The sequence below is a fragment of the Sprattus sprattus genome (genome assembly GCF_963457725.1).
Source record: "Sprattus sprattus genome assembly, contig: scaffold_48, whole genome shotgun sequence".
Lineage (NCBI taxonomy): Eukaryota > Metazoa > Chordata > Actinopteri > Clupeiformes > Clupeidae > Sprattus > Sprattus sprattus.
The window spans coordinates 15001-32500 of NW_027666913.1; the positions used below are offsets into that span (position 1 = coordinate 15001).

General features: G+C 48.1%; 1 protein-coding gene across 1 annotated transcript in view; it reads right to left on the reverse strand.

Moving 5' to 3' along the window:
* Nucleotides 1-17500, reverse strand: part of LOC308382564 (SH2 domain-containing adapter protein B-like) — a gene marked incomplete at both ends in the record, with an annotated part of 44715 nt that overhangs the window by 11037 nt on the left and 16178 nt on the right. Inside the window, one exon of the mRNA XM_080860962.1 lies at nucleotides 8493-8631. Within this exon, the coding sequence (XP_080717088.1) occupies nucleotides 8493-8631 (139 nt within the window). The remainder of the gene's footprint in view (nucleotides 1-8492; nucleotides 8632-17500) is intronic.

Genomic DNA, 17500 nt, shown 5'->3' on the forward strand with positions numbered 1-17500 from the left:
TTAATGTACTTGCATCGCTACCACACGTGTGTCTGCAACTTTAAAAAGCCATGAACACACACACACACACTCGTTTAAGCATGTCTCCAATAGTCATCATGAGCAACTTAAGCCAATAGGGACACGGGAGGGGAGAGAAGTCATCAATTACCCCTGTTCAACTGTCTGAGTGTGTGTGTGTGAGAGTGTGTGTGTGTGTGAGGCCGGCCTCCCTGCACTCCCTGTTCAACTGTCTGAGTGAGATGGAGAACTTAATGGAGTCATTACTCTACAGAGACCCTGACCTCTCTCCTCCAACACACACACACACACACACACACACACACACACACACACACACACACACACACACACACACACACACACACACACACACACACACACACACACACACACACACACACACACACACACACACACACACACACACACACACACACACACACACACACAGCACATTCTAAAAAAAACAATAAATATGCAAAAAAAAAAAAAAAAATCTGGAAAAGGCCCAAACTGGTCGAGTCATACCTGACTCAAAACAAGAAGAAGTGCATCGATGGTAAGTGAATGATGTGAAAGGGAGGCCAAACCTCCTGTAACTTTCCCTGAAATCAGACTCAATCTCTGCCCTGGCTGGCGTGTGACATGATGGCCCCTCGACCTCATGAAGGAGGAGGCCGGGGTGGCCGTGTGAGCGGAACACTCCATGGGTGGAGGGGCCTCGATTGGCTGGCCGCCCACTCTTAGGTTGTTGGCCAGAGCGATACGATACGAGACGAGACAAGACAAGACACGGGTCCTGATCATCAATAAGCCATTTGCACTGACCACTGGGACGGATCACTGCATCATCTCATCTCCCTCCTACACCGCCCGACCGCGTGTCCGCAGTCAACTACCCACAATGCACTTCACACAGGAGTCGAGTGGCCAATGTGAGCTTCGGCATTTAAGAGCCCACATCCTGGCATTCAACCTGTCTAGATTTGCATACAAACACACAATACACGCCCAGCCAGTCCCACTTCCGACACTAATCCCCACTAACTACAGGGCTTTCAGAAGGAGGAGAGGGAAACACACACACACACACACACACACACACACACACACACACACACACACACACACACGTCTTCACTTCTATTGGCCTTTGTTTCACTTGTTCTTTCAGTCTCCCCTTCAAAGACACACACAAACACTTTCACGCCCTCACTCAAACACAAAAAACACAAACAAATACACAAACACACATATTAAAACAAACACCCACTCTCTCATTTAAACACACACACACACACACACATATATATTAGAACAAACACCCAGTCTCTCCTTCAAACACACACACACACATATATTAGAACAAACACCCAGTCTCTCCTTCAAACACACACACAAAAGAGTGTCAGGCATGCTATAAAACACTGGCAACAACACGTGGTGCAGCAATCCAAATTCCATTCCTGGACGTCCTCCCCTGACAGGTCCAGGATTTCCTCCAAGTTGCAGTTCCCATCAGCGATGAGGCTCAGGCTGCTTACAGCATGACACACCTCTTTCACACACACACACACACACACACACACACACACACACACACACACACACAGCGATGAGGCTGAGGCTGCTTATAGCATGACAGGGTTTACGAGTTCGCACTCGTTCCCTACAGCCCACGGCCAGACACACCTCTTTCACACACACACACACACACACACACACACACACACACACACACACACACACACACACACACAGCTCACTCTCACACACAGATCTCTCCCACTCACAGCTCACACACACACAAACACACACACACACACACACACAAACACACACACACACAGCTCAAACACACACACACACACACACACACACACACACACACACACACACACACACACCATCGCAAGCTCACTCATTATCCCATACTGTTTTGCATAACTGCACCAACCTTCAACACTTTAAATGCAAAATGATTCCCACTCAGTCACTCTCATTCTCTCACCTCTTTTTTCTCCACACTCACCCTCTCTCTTTTTCATTCTCTATGCACCATCCTGCTTTCCCCCCTCCTATCTCTCCATCCCTCCATCCTTCTATCGGTTTTTTCTCCCTTCATCTCTCACTCTCTTTTTCCAACCCTCTCCCCCAATCATGCCAGGTAATTGCTAGGAATGTTGTATGAGTCCCTAGCTGACTAACACTCCCCCCTGTCCTTGTGCCCGGGCAGGTCGTAAAGCTGTGTGGTGCGGTGCGGTGTGATGGGGTGCCCATGGTGGGATGACTAGGCAGTGCCAGTCAGATATGAGTAACGGTATCTCAGATGCCACGGCTACAGCATGGTATGTGGGCGGCACTTGGCACCGGAGGATCATGGGATGGAGGCATGCGAGGGCATCACCCAGGATTGGGAAATATATACGGGGGAAGGAAGTGAATATGTTTACTCGAGGAATAACTGGGAGATGAGGGATTTTGAGTCACGCATTTATAGATGAGCGCGCACCCACAGCCGCACACACGAGCACACACTCACACACACACACACACATACACTATCAGCAGCCTGTTGCACATAGAGTTGGAACTGTTTAAGAAAATGTCAGCACTATGAATTAAACGTGTGTGTGTTTGTGTGTGTGTGGGTGTGTTCGTGTGTGTGTGTGTTCGTGTGTGTGTGTGTGTGTGTGTGTGTGTGTGTGTGTGTGTGCATGAACTGGCCTCCCATATTCTGTTTCCTCTTCTCCCTGCTCTTTTCTCTCCATCTTCATCTACCTCTCCTCCTCCACCTTTTCTCTCTCCTTCTTTCCACCCTAACGGCATAAATGACCGATGCCAATAGGCTTTGGAAAAAATCAAAACTCAACTCACATGTGTGTGTGTGTGTGTGTGTGTGTGTGTGTGTGTGTGTGTGTGTGTGTGTGTGTGTGTGTGTGTGTGTGTGTGTGTGTGTATGTGTGTGTGTGTGTTTCACAAGCACTGCCCTGGAGCACAGAACAATTCAGCTATACAACACTTCAACAGACATGCCCAAACACATACACCAGTAAGTGTGTGGGTGGGTGTTGTGTGTGTGTGTGTGTGTGTGTGTGTGTGTGTGTGTGTGTGTGTGTGTGTGTGTGTGTGTGTGTGTGTGTGTGTGTGTGTGTGTGTGTGTGTGTTGCTCTGTCTAACAGAAGTCCAGGAACGGATTATGAAAAAAAGAAAAAAGAAAAAAAAAAAACATCCACAACTCTCTAGCACAGTCACACCTGCACATGATACACACATACTATCTAAGCATATATGTGTGTGTGTGTGTGTGTGTGTGTGTCTTTTGGGGGAGGGGGTATGTGTGTGTGAGGTCTTCTGCGGGCTGTGGAGGTTGATGGCTGTCCCAGATGTGATAAATCAATGAGGCATAATGGCAGCTGGCAGGGGACACAACAGAACATTCTCTCTCACACACACACACACACACACACACACACACACACACACACGAATGCAAAGACAAATGTATATGTGAGCGGAGTTATAAACTGCATGTGAGAGAGAGATATTGCAGAGACGCGTGTGTGTTTGTTCATGCATGTGTGTGTATGTAAACATTGTCTGTGCATTCATATGGAGATATGGCTTGTGCACACCTGAGTGTGTGTGTGTGTGTGTCTGTCTGTATGTATGTGTGAGCCTGTGTGTTTACAGCTCTGCTGGGATGAGGATATGAGCAGTGGGATTAAGGAGTCAGTTTTACAGGTTAGGAAGTCATGGCCTGTGCACACACACACACACACACACACACACTGTGTGGTAGCCCAAGCTGCTCTTAGGCTCCCACTTAGGTTAACATGGGTGACCAGGACTATACAATGCAGGCTCTAGGACCCTGGGGAGGTGCTCTGGGGACTAGGGAGGTCAGGCCATCCACTGATTGCAAGCTCAGGTGCCAATGGTTAGGCTAGTTTGGCACCTGAGCAGCAACTCGTTTGTTAGATGAGTTAAAGACTTTAAAGAGTCAGTGAGAAGGAGTGCTGGAGGGAGAGACAGAGGGAAAGGTGCCGGTTGCAAGCCGGAGGGTTTTAGCCTGGCCATTACCGTCAGTCAGCCTGGCAAAACCCCATGCATTTTCGTTTCCGAGATGGGCGGGTGCTTATCTTGAGGTTTAAAACCATTGGAGTTCCCTTAACCAATCAGCCAGTTGGGAGAAGAGCTACGACGTCCTTTCCAATCATAAAACTTACAAGACAATCCTCTTGTTCTTCTTTTAATTTTCTGATGTTCTCGAGAGTTGAGACAACTTCTCCGATAGCTTTTCGTGTCTCTTCCTCCGACGCCATTTTTGCTATGCTGGTAAACTACAAACTCCGCTGGAATACAAGCACCTCGGCAAGGCGAGTTTTGCGTCACAGCTCTGAACTGTTCGCTGATTGGTGCGGTTGTAGGGTGAAGCCTAGAAACGATGTTAGGCGGGGCTGGGCCAGACTACGTATGAGCTTGAAATCAAATCAGGCGGAAATACGTTGGCTGGTGTCACCAGGCTAGGAGGGTTCACCCCATTTTCTGTTTGTTTCAATACCTTTGTTTGTAACTTTAAAGTTAATAAAGAACGTGCTTTGTAATTCCCTTGTGGTGTCTTGCTGAGAGCTGGGCTGCCACAACACACACACACACACACACACACACACACACAACTCAACCAGCTCTGTACACCACCAGTCCCTGAGTACAAGAGCAGTGGATTACACACAGACACACACACACACACACAAACATAAAAATATCAATGTTGTATATAATATATAATATTAATTAGTATCCGAGTAAGACCTTTACTTGATTAGATGCCAATTAGATGACACACACACACACACACACACAAACACCTGCACAAATACTTTATAAACAATACATAACAATCACATAGCAAACACACACCAACATTCAGTGGCTGAAGTGAAGATGTCTCTCCTTGTGTGGATTTCATAGAAACTCCAAGGCAGAGGGGCGGCTCAGCCGTGTGTTTACTTCTATTGTTTAAAGAGAGCATACACTGCCTGTTAAACACAGGGATTATTTGCCTTCACACACACTTACACAGCACACACACACACACACACACACACGCACACACACGCACACACACACACACACACACACACACCCCTAGTTACACTCTTTGTCAAATGATGCGAAAGAGTTTAAGGCAACAATTATCCACAGGAATCTTAAATGGCAAACAATTAGAGATTAATGGGCTTACAAATCAGCCCATAAACCCAAGAGCGTTCCTTTCTTTCTCTCTTTCTTTCTCTCTTCTTTCTCTCTTTCACGTATTCTTTCATCCTTTCTTTCTTTCTGTCTTTCTCGCCCTCTCCCTCCCTAAACTCCCCTCCTACTAACTTACTCACGTACTAATTTATCAAGGGTAGGAGGTGAGAAACACCTAATAAGTGTACAGGGAGAGAGAGAGGATGGGGACAACTTTATCTTCTAAATGATCTCAAGCTAAAGGTGCAAATCTGCTCCATCTGCGCTCAGCAACCCCTTACGGTGGCTTACTGTGTGCTACTGCCTGCTTGCTCTGCTGCGTCTGCAATCAAACGCTTGAATGTTTTGCTCCATCTGCGCTCGGCTGCTTCTGCCTGGCTGTGCTGCTCTTCCACAGTAGAGGCTGGTTAGGGCTCAGCAAACGGCACTAATTGATCTTTCTACCCAACGATTACTCAGGGAACAGAGACAGAAAGGCCTCATCAATCTATTTGAGTGTGTGTGTGTGTGTGTGTGTGTGTGTGTGTGTGTGTGTGTGTGTGTGTGTGTGTTCATGACAACCTGATATTACATGCAAGCTGGTTTACACCAGGTGTGGTGAAGAAGAAAAATGGAACAAATTATTTGAGATTGGAAACACACACACAAACACACACACACACACACACACACACACACACACACACACACAATAGATGTATGCATCAATACAATCAACCCTGCAAAAGTCTGTATATTTATAAACACAGTCATTTTATCCAGAAAGAACGTTCTGACTGTAAACTCAGTAAGAAATACGGTGACTACTTGGCACACTCATAAACAGAGACAGACACACACACACACACACACACACACACACACACACACACACACACACAGATGCAGTTGGAGCTGACCCTAGCAGTCGGCTCGAACACACATCCCCAGTCGAGGGGGAGCGGTGGGCCATTTAAGATGGCCACATTAAAGTTTCATTGGCTGGCTGAGTAAGCAGAGGGGTCAGAGTTCGCGGCGGTGAAACAGGCAGAAACACAGCTCTGTCAGGGGAGCCATTACGGCTCCAGTGATGAACGACACACACACACACACACACACACGGGTCAGCCCTCAGGAGGGAGGGAGCAGAGCAGAATGACTACCTCTCTTACACAGTTAGAGAGAGGGAGAGAGAAAGATAAAGAGAGGGAGAGAGAAAGATAAAGAGAGAGAGAGAGAGAGAGAGAGATAAAGAGAGAGAGAGAGAGAGAGAGAGAGATAAAGATAGGGAGGGAGCAGAGCAGAATGACTACCTCTCTTACACAGTTAGAGAGAGGGAGAGAGAGAAAGTGAGGAAGGGAGGGAGCAAAATAACTACTCATTTACACAGTACACAGTGAAAGAAAAGGGAGAGAAAGGGAAGAGAGCTAGAGAGAGAGGAGAAATACAAGAGAGAGAGAGAGAGAGAAAGAGAAAGAAAGAGAGACAGGGGAAATACAAGGAAGGAGGGAGGGAGGGAATGGGGATAGAAAGAGAAAGACAGCGGAGCAGAGGGACATCAATGCACACACTGATGGAATCTAAAAGCGACATAAAGCATTGTGTTTAAATGTATATTTACATTCCTTCATTTGGCCCATCTCTTTACTTCCACATCATCCCTCCCTTTATGCATACAGCTGGATTTAGTCCTAAAACATGCTGCCTTCCACAAGCTGTGTTCTTGTTCTAGAGGTGTATCTATAGTGTGGCCGTGCTCGTGGCACTGTTTACCTAGGCTGTACTGCTGTGCATACAGTTGTTGCTTGCGTAATTGTTGTGAGGTTATACAGTATTGTGTACTGTAGTGTGTCAAGATTTGCAGGGTTATTGGAACACTGCGCACACACACCCACACCGACACCCACACACACACACACACACACACACACACACACACACACACACACACACACACACACACACACACAGGCTGCCAGACTGCAGCCGACCTCAAGTGGACTTTTAGGAATCCTGTCCTCCAGTCACTCATCGCCTTGACAACGCCCCGTGAGCGCGCTCTATTCATCTCTTAGAGACAGAGGAAGTGAGGTAGTGGCACACACGGAGCATGCGGAGCGAGGACTATTGTCTGGGCGACGTCAACACAGAGTGTTTACTCTCTCCTCGGGCTCTTGTCCTGTCACGCAATACAAGGCTCAGGACAAAAGACGGCAGGGGAGTTTACTGCTGAAAGTTTATGGGAGGAGATGTGTGTGTGTGTGTGTGTGTGTGTGTGTGTGTGTCTGTGTGTGTATCTGTGTCTTCATATGCATATTTGTGTGTGTCTGTGTGTATGTGTGTGTGTGTATATCTGTGTCTTCATATGCACATTTGTGTGTGTGTGTGTGTGTGTGTGTGTGTGTGTGTGTGTGTGTGTGTTCATGCGTGTGTATGTCTACCTGTATCTGCATGTGAATGTGTGTGTGCATACCTGTGCTTGTTTGTGCGTATTGTGAATCTCCTCACACACTTTAACAGAGGGGAGATAAGCTGTGCCGCCACACGCACCTTAAATCACCTGACCAGCTCACACACACACACACACACACACACACACACACACACACGCACCTTAAATCACCTGACCAGCTCACCATGCTAATGTGTGTCTAGACTGAGCCCATTGAGGGAGGGTTTATTTAGGGCCATCACTCAAACAGGTGAGGTGTTTTCATAAGGACACACACACACACACACACTGACACACACACACACACACACACAGCACTGATTAAGAGAGGGAAGGGAGAAAAGAAACAATGTGCACCTGTGCTTACAAATACCCCGGACACGCACACAGGAAGCAAACATGTTTGTGTCTGTCGGTGTGTGTTGGTGGGTATGTGTTATCTGTCAGCGTGTGTGTGTGTGTGTGTGTGTGTGTGTGTGTGTGTGTGTGTGTGTGTGTGTGTGTGCGTGTACATCAATGACTATGTGTGTGTATGCGCTGTTGGGTAATTGAGCGAAAAGAACAGTCCGTACACAGTCACCACGTGGTGACAAGTGATTTCATGAGGCCCACTTGCAGGCCCAGCTCTATGGAAGCCTGAGAGGGACTAACAGGGCTGCTGTTCCACCTGGGCATGGCTGTGCAGTGTGCCTCTGTGCCATATGCTGCCATTTGCTGCCATGCTGTGCCAGTTGACGCCAGGCCGTGGCATATGCTACGAAAGGGAGGAGGGAGGCGTGCGCGCTGCTGAAATCTGCCCTACCTGCCATCATTTTCTGGGCCTCGTAGGGTTCCATGTAGCCGTCATTCGATGTCACATTCTCTGCCGCCGTGACAACGGTCTGAGTCCCTCCCCCCTGTTCCACATCGAATGGGTCTGCATAGTCCTCCACAATCATGACCTGCAGGAAAGAGGTAGGGAGAGGGGGAGAGAGACAGAGAGGGGGAGAGGGGGAGAGAGACAGAGAGGGGGAGAGGGGGAGACAGAGAGGGGGGGAGAGAGAGGATGTCCAATGGTGAATGGGTAATTATTTTAACTGCTTCATTTAACTTGACAACACAAATCCCCAAGTAAACAGACAAACACATCCCCCCAGATGAGAGACACACACACACACACACACACACACACACACACACACACACACACCCAGAGGGCAGTGAGGTGGTGTTAGGCTCAGCTGGAGAGATGTATCAAACACAGACTAGACCTCAGGAGTTTAGTCAGACTGCTGCAGAAAGAGAAGACTCACAGCTGGACAGACGGACAGCTCATGAATGATGTGAAACGGCTCCACACAGACAGTAGAGGGGCTTACTCTCATATCAATGGAGGGAGCGAAGGGCCTTGCCTTGCCTTTCTTGCAGTCCCACTTGAACCATGGCAAAAGATTGCGGTCATTCTTACTAGGTCACAAGGTGGGTGAATGACAGATGACAGACCAACTTACCCAACATGCTCCCACATGATGCCCAAAAGGCATATTACCATCAAGATAATGCCTTTCAATGCAAGTGTGTATGGAGCCTCACACTCACTCACTCACCCACCCACCCACCCACCCACCCACCCACCCACCCACCCACCCACACACACACACACACACACACACACACACACACACACACACACACACACACACACACACACACACACACACACACACACACACACACACACACACACACACACACACACACACACACACACTCTCTTACTGGAACATAATGCACTAATTGCAGGCTATCCTTTTTTTTATGGGGTCTTTCTTAGCGAGAGGGGCAATTAAGCAGACAGGAAGAGCCTCACACACAAGCCCTGTGTGCTTACTGTGTTCACTTGCTGCGTAGCACAGCCTAACCCTCTGACATCATAAAGCAGCACATGGGCACACACACACACACACACACACACACACACACACACACACACACACACACACACACACACACACACACAAACACAGGGGCAGCAGTGTAGGGTTCTGATTGGTGGTTCTGAAGTGTAGTTAAAAGTAAGAATCCTGCTGAATACCAACAAAAAATTGCTAGTTGTGGGGAGAGAATGTGTTCAGCTGTTTTTGAAGAGAATTTTAAATAAGAGAGAAGGAAAGCAAGAACAATGAGAGATAGAGAGACAGAAAGAGTGAGAGTGAGAGATAGAGAAGGAGAGAGAGAGAGAGAGATGGAGAGAGAGAGAGAGAGTGAGAGAAGGATAGAGGAAGAGAGGTAGAGTGAAAGAGGAATAGAGAAAGAGAGAGAATAATTGTGAGAGTGAGAGATGGATGGAGAAATAGACAGAAAGAGTAAGAGTGAGAGATAGAGATGGAGAGAGAGATAGAGAGAGAGAGAGAGAGAGAGAGAGACAGCGCAGGAAGTGAGTGAGAGTAAAAAAGGAGAGGCGGATTGGGCCATCTGTCGAGCTGGCCGTGGAGCAGGAGCTGGAGCAGGAGCAGGAGCTGGCCGTGGAGCAGGAGCTGGAGCAGGAGCAGGAGCTGGCCGTGGAGCAGGAGCTGGAGCAGGAGCAGGAGCTGGCCGTGGAGCAGGAGCAGGAGCTGGAGCAGGAGCTGGCCGTGGAGCAGGAGCAGGAGCTGGAGCAGGAGCTGGCCGTGGAGCAGGAGCTGGAGCAGGAGCAGGAGCTGGCCTTGAAGCAGGCGCAGCACAATGCAGCGCTCGTTTTGGACGCGCTGCTAACGGGCTGTGAAGGCCGGCCATCTTGTGCCGCCGCAGGCTGCCGTGGAAACTGTGGGCGGAGAGGAACTAGCCACGAGCGGCAACCAGCGCCCGGCCAAATGACACTCTGGCTAAGCCAACTCCAACTCCGACTCCTGCCCACTGACACAGGACTTAGAGAGGAGGGAGAGAGAGAGAGAGAGGAGGGAGAGAGAAAGAAAGAGAAGATGAGAGGGAAAGTGGAGAGAGAGAAATAGGGAGAGAGAGAGAGAGAGAGAGAAAGAGAGACAGAGAGAGAAAGAGAAAACGGAGGGAAAGAGAGGGAAACAGGAGAGAGAGCGAGAAAGTGAAAGAGAGGATGAGAAAGAAAGAGGAGAGAGAGAAAGAGAAGATGAGAGGGAAAGAGGGAGAAAGGAGAAAGAGAAAATGAAGATGAGAGGGAAAGGGAGAGAGAAAGAAGTGGATAGAGGGAGATAAGGAAAGGAGAGCTTTCTACTTGATTCAGTAATGGGCCTAGGAGGATCCAATACTGTTAGCAACAAATGGCAACTGCACTGTCTCTTAGGACACACACACACACACACACACACATACACAGACACACACACACACACATCCCTAGTAATGAGAGGAAGTTCAGAGAGTTCCTTAAGGAGCTGCTCCCACCATGAGTCATAGGTGACCATTCGGTTTTGTTTTCACTGAAAGACACTCATCACTCATTTACAGAAAAGTGTGTGAGTGTATTAGTGTGTGACTGTGTGTCTGTATGTGTTTATTTTTGTTTAAGTGTATTCTAGTGTATTTGAGTGTATTTGTATGGTTGTGTTTGTGTTTGTGTGTGTGTGTGTGTGTGTGTGTGTGTGTGTGTGTGTGTGTGTGTGTGTGTGTGTGTGTGTGTGTGTGTGTGTGTGTGTGTGGAGAATGAGGCTGCTTGGCAAACGTAAGTGCATGTTTTAGTTTGGGAGGGGCAGGTCATTACTAGTCTTACGTAACGGATGCATCACTCCTCACCATAGCCGCGCCACGGAGGGAGGAAAAGGGCTTGTCCTCATGCAACTCACTGGGCAAGAGTTCATAGTTCATTTGGAATTAAAACCCACAACTGACCTGTACCAGGCCCACACGCACAGACCCACACAGAATCATCTCAAGAATCAGTTAAGAATCTTTGACAAGTTTACCAGAGCAATAGGGTCCTGTTCAGACAGACATCGAAACACACGACACTATCTTGGGTTTGATCTCCCCCCCAAAAAATTAGAGACAGGTGAAGCAGGTGAGTGTATAGGGCAGGGGGTTGACTAGCTGGCAAGTGTGTGTGATGTGTGTGTGTGTGTGTGTGTGTTGGGGGGGGGGGGGTTGTTGATAGTACTGATGACAGAGGGAGAGAGGGAGGGAGATTGCAGCCTGCTCAAATACCACAGGGGCAGGAAGAAGCCGTTTGGAAACAGCCGCATGTAATATGCATGCTCTGTGCTCGCTACACCAACGACCATCTGTCGTACGGTAAACACTGCACTAACACACACACACACACACACACACACACACACACACACACACACACACACACACACACAGACAAACACACTTCAGCAATTACAACGGAAAGCTAGCGTGCGCTATCTCCGAGAAACACACCCTTTCATTTAAATACCTGTTCCTGACACACATTTCACATTCCCATGATCTTTATCAGCCTCCGATGAGGCCACTCGTGGTATTTGCATGTTAGCCGTGAAAGGTTTGAATATTAAATGGTGCAAAGACTCACTGGCTTTATTGGTGTAGAAGGTGCCATAGAGGGTTTTTAAAGACCTGCCAAAACAACCCAACCCTTTAACATAATGACTAACGGCGTATCCGCAAAAGCCATATCCAGGGGTTGAGCACTCTTGTCATCAAATGGCAAGGTTACATAAAGCTATTTATACTCTAGGCTAACGGGAACAGGAAAACGAAGCTGTATTTTTAGGCGTTCTTGATGCAGCGTTTATGCGCTGTTATCACAATGACCCTACTGAAAGCAGTTTTTAGCGCTTGCTAATGTTCTTTTCCAGATTGTCAGGTTTTTCTTTTTCTTTTCTTTCTGTAATTGGCACGTCATATTGCAGCCCCCCACCCCAGGCCCCCCATCACTGTTTATGTAAGCACCGACCTATCCTCCTCACGTCTTCACACCACTTCTCATATTCAATCACACGCCTCCCCAGTGAAAAAGCCACTTTACAGTAAAATAACTATGCCTAAATCCTACCTTCACATCTTAAGCATAATTACTGACTAATTCAGTATGATTACTTAAAGACTCCACAGGAGTCCTCCAACCATATAGGCAACCATGGTGTGAGAGAATGAGAGACAGAGAGAGAGAGAGAGAGAGAGAGAGACACACAGAGAGAGAGAGAGAGAGAGAGCCACACACAGAGAGAGAGAGAGAGAGAGAGAGAGAGAGAGAGAGAGAAGTATGCTAGCTTGAGGGGAAAAGAGCCTTGGGAAAAGAAGGATGGCGGTGAAAGAGTGGCCTTGAGGCAACCAAACTGGGAAAAAAGAACACGCTGGCAGTTAGATAGTCATCACACCCTGAGGCATGTAAAGCACTAGACTACACTACACTACACACACACACACACACACACACACACACACACACACACACACACACACACACACACACACACACACCCTGAGGCATGTAAAGCACTAGACTACACTACGTGTTCCCTCCAGCCAAGACGCATTGGGTGCAGTGGGGCTTAATTAGCAGGAGAGGCAGGCGCTGTGTGTGTCTCCTCCCGCTTGCCATAGCGCCCGCCGCATTGCCTTAATTGATAGACAGCAGGAGTGGCAGGGTAACGCGGAGTGCAGGGGGTCCGCCAGGGACACAAGCACCGCCCGGGGGTAAGCCATCTGTGGGCTAGCATGTGGGGCGCACACACACACACACACACACACACACACACACACACACGTCATCTCATTCAAAGCTCTGCTTTACTTTAGTGCTTTTGACGGTGCAACTGCTCACACTCATTCCCACTGACTTCCTGTTTATTCCCTCTCTCTTCTCACCACTCTCTTTCTCTCTCTCTTTCTGTCTTTGCTTCTCACCCTCTTTCCTCATCCACCTCTCCTCCTTTCCTTCTCTCCTCATCCTCCTCTCCAGCTGACAGCGTAAGCTCCTGGATCGGAGAATAAAAGAGGTCCCTCTTGAGACACACACACACACACACACACACACACACACACACACACACACACACACACACACACACACACACACACACACACACCACAGAGTATAAGAGAGGTCCCTCTTGAGAGGTTCTTGGAGGAACAACACACCGGTCCCCTGGCAGCGGGGCGAGAGAGGGGTAGGGATATCACCCAGGCTCAGATCCCACTCCATCCCCTCTCAATTACCTCCCTCCCTCCAGCCTCCTTCCAGCCTCCTCCCTCCTGCCTGCCGTACACCTGAGACACCTGCAGAGAAGGCCGCAGAGACGAGCGCAGAAGCTCAGGCCAGCCCCGCTAAACGAACACAGAGCGCAAGGGAGCTCGGGCGATTACTGACGCAGAGAGAGGGAACAGGGCAGCATTCGGCAATAAAAGAGAGAGAGTGAGAGAGAGAGAGAGAGAGAGAGAGAGAGAGAGAGAGAGAGAGGGAAAAAGGAACAGAGAGAGAGGGATTCAAATCATTGTATATTCACATTGCCGTTTATCTTCATATTACTGTATTTTTTTTCTCTTTAATATTCTCTTAATATTACTCCATTGTTCCCAAGACTGGCTTTTGCAACACTGCATCCAAACAGTCATGCTAATAAAGCAACTTTAAAATTGAATAAAAGAAAGAGAGGATAAAGAGAGAGAGAGAGAGATAGAGCAACAGGGCTTAACACAGAAATTGTGAGAAAGAGATGAGGGGGGGGGGGGGGGGGGTTGGGGGGGGGGGCGACCTGCCAATCCAACTTGACTTTTTTATAGAGTCTGTGAAACACCTGGGATAAGAATCCAATCGCAGATACGGTTCTTCCATTAGCTCCCTCCACTTCTAGATCTTTCCGTTGCATTCTATCAGTTTCTCTGCCAGCAGAGAGGGAATGAATTTGACAGGCAATTAACATTTATAGAAAGCAGGCTAATAAACCGGTCAGATCTGTGCTCTGGGCTTGTGGGGAGGGGAAGGGAGGGCAGGGTGCTGCTGAGGGGGGTGGGGGTGGGGGTGGGGGTGGGGGGTGATCTGGGTTCTGGTTGCAGAGCCAGAGTGCACACCAGCAGCAAGCCAATGCAGCTGCTCGCTTCTGTTCTCTCCTCTCTCCCCTGCCTTTCCTCTCCTCTCCTGTCTTGTCTCTTCCCTCCATTCCTCTCTTCCCTACTCTTCCCCTCCTCTCTCCCTCACTTCTTGCTGCCAACAGAGCAGATCCACAACAGATCTAGCTAAAGAGAAAGAAAGAAAGAAAGTGTAAGAAACAGAGAGGGGGGGGGGGGGGGGGGGGTGGGGGGTACAACAGGATGAGGAAAAAGTGTATCACATGGATTGGGGTGAAAAAAAGATGATGGGAAAGAACGAGAGACCAAGTGTGTGTGTGTGTGTGTGTGTGTGTGTGTGTGTGTGTTTCTGTGTGTGTGTGTGTCTGTGTCTGTGTGTGTGTGTGTGTGTGTGTGTGTGTCTGTGTGTGTGTGTCTGTGTGTGTGTGTGTGTGTCTGTGTGTGTGTGTGTGTGTCTGTGTGTGTGTCTGTGTGTGTGTCTGTGTGTGTGTCTGTGTGTCTGTGTGTGTGTGTGTGTGTGTGTGTGTGATTTATTCTTCCTGCCACTGGGGATACATGGGACTGATAACCCGGTGTGACTTGAGCCCAACAGCTTGAGTGCATTAAGGCCGTTTCAAAGCGCTCCTCTTTATCAACGCAGCCCTGACTTGGCTTGGCTTTTATTCTGAAGTCTGAGGGGAAATGAGAGCTCTCACTTAGGCTAAACGACCTGAGCAGTATACACACACACACACAAACGCGCACACACAAACACACAAACACACACACACACACACATTAATGGATGCAATCAAGAAATAGTATGAAAGTAATAAAGAAAAGCGTTCAGATGAAAACTCTCATAAACAACTATTGTTTTAATACATGAATGAGTATTATTAAATGAAGTAGCTATTAATGTTGAGATCCCTTCAGCACTGTAACAGTCTGACAAAGGGGAACAATCTGCATGTAAGGGAGGTTGATGATTGGAGCCTGAATCATTTGGTCCTGATTCAGACACATGGAAGATGACATCACCGTAGATATCTTCCTTCCCTTCGCTTTACTTAACTTCTTTTCGCTTCAATCTTTCCTTTTTCTTTCCTCTCAATCTTCCTATTCTTCCTCCTCCTCCTCCTCTTCCTCCTCTTCCTTGATCTAATGCCCTTACAGTAAATACAGCCGACAGGCCTTTAATAAAGTAAGGACTTGAAAACATCCCTCCAGTTTCAACGAAGACCAGAGAGTGGAATTAGCCTGCAGTCAATGAGTCTTAGCCCAAATGCAACGACCCTAAATGTCCACTTGAGAGGCAGGGGGCAAACTCCAATAATCCCGTTAGTTTCCCTCCAAGACCCATTTCACCCAATCAGTCTGCAGAAGGTGGACCCCTAGAGTGCCTCTCCTCATCAGGGCAGAGAAAATCAGGTTTTGTCCTCGGGCGGATTCATTGGCCATCTTTGCTCTTAGCTTTATTAAACAAGCTGCAATCAATTGCAGATGGAGTTACGGTCCGCTGGACAGATGCAAAGGAATTGTAGCGAGATGAAATGAATTGCACCCAGAGTCCTTAAATGTAAGCTGCTTCCTGCTAAAAGCACCCTTAGTATTGAAGCACTGACTGTCCAGGCTGGGCTCCAGGTATAATTGATACTTTGCAGTAAAACAATGACTGTGCGTATGGGAAATGTCTCGTCCTGATGACTCGGCCATACACTTTCAGGGTAATGGACGAGTTCGACTGGACCACTTAGTGCTGAGTATCACAGAGACGTCTCATTATTTGTCTGACTATAGAAACTTAAGGGAATTTAAACCCCTCTCTGCTCTTGCCAGCAGGACCATTAGACAGACACAAACAGCAGAGAGTCAGGAGCAAGACGGCATTGTGAGGTCTGGAGGTCTCACACACACACACACACACACATTTTATTTTGTATTTTTTTTTATTTTGCCAATGTTATGTTTGTATATATATATATGTATATGTGTATATGTTAATGCCTTTTTAAAGTTGTTTAGCCATTATCACTCTGGCAGGGGGACTGCCAATGGAAACTAGCCTTTTGGCTACAATTCGGTGCATTTACATTTTAATGTTTAATAATGTACACTGTCCCTCTTCAACACATAAACAAACTGAAACTGAAACACACACACACACACACACACACACACACACACACCATTATGAGGACTGAAGGTTTGACTAGGTACTGCAGTGGGAACACTGTCTGAGGTGAAGGTGTGGGGATTTACACCCTAAATCCCACACCCACACACACACACACACACACACACACACACCCCCACACACACACACACACACAGACTAACACACACATGCATCCCATCACGCACGCACACATGCATACACGCATACACATGGCCCCCATCTCCACCAGCTGTGCCGTTTCAAGTGTGGATTGCCTGCTTCATGTTGACTTATTTATTATCAGCTTATTGGAGATGCAAGCCCACATCAAACCCTGTGGGCTCTGCTGACCGCAGGGTCGCTATGCATGCTGGGAGACTTTCACACGCCTGCCAGATGGGGGGGCAGAGGGCCGCGCACGTCTCGGTCACCACAGCAAAGCCTTTCACTCGGCCATTGATCAGGCATTCTGTGTCATTTATCACAGAACATTTCTCACACAGGGTGCATGTGGGTGTCAGTGTATGTGTGTGTGTGTGTGTGTCAATGGGGTGCAATAAAGCATGAATCAGGACCCAGAGCATCCTGCTCCGATCAAAGCATATGTGGGCGTGCACACAAACACACACACACACACACACACTCACAAACAGAGGGAGACTAGAAGTCTGTACTGAACCAGCAAT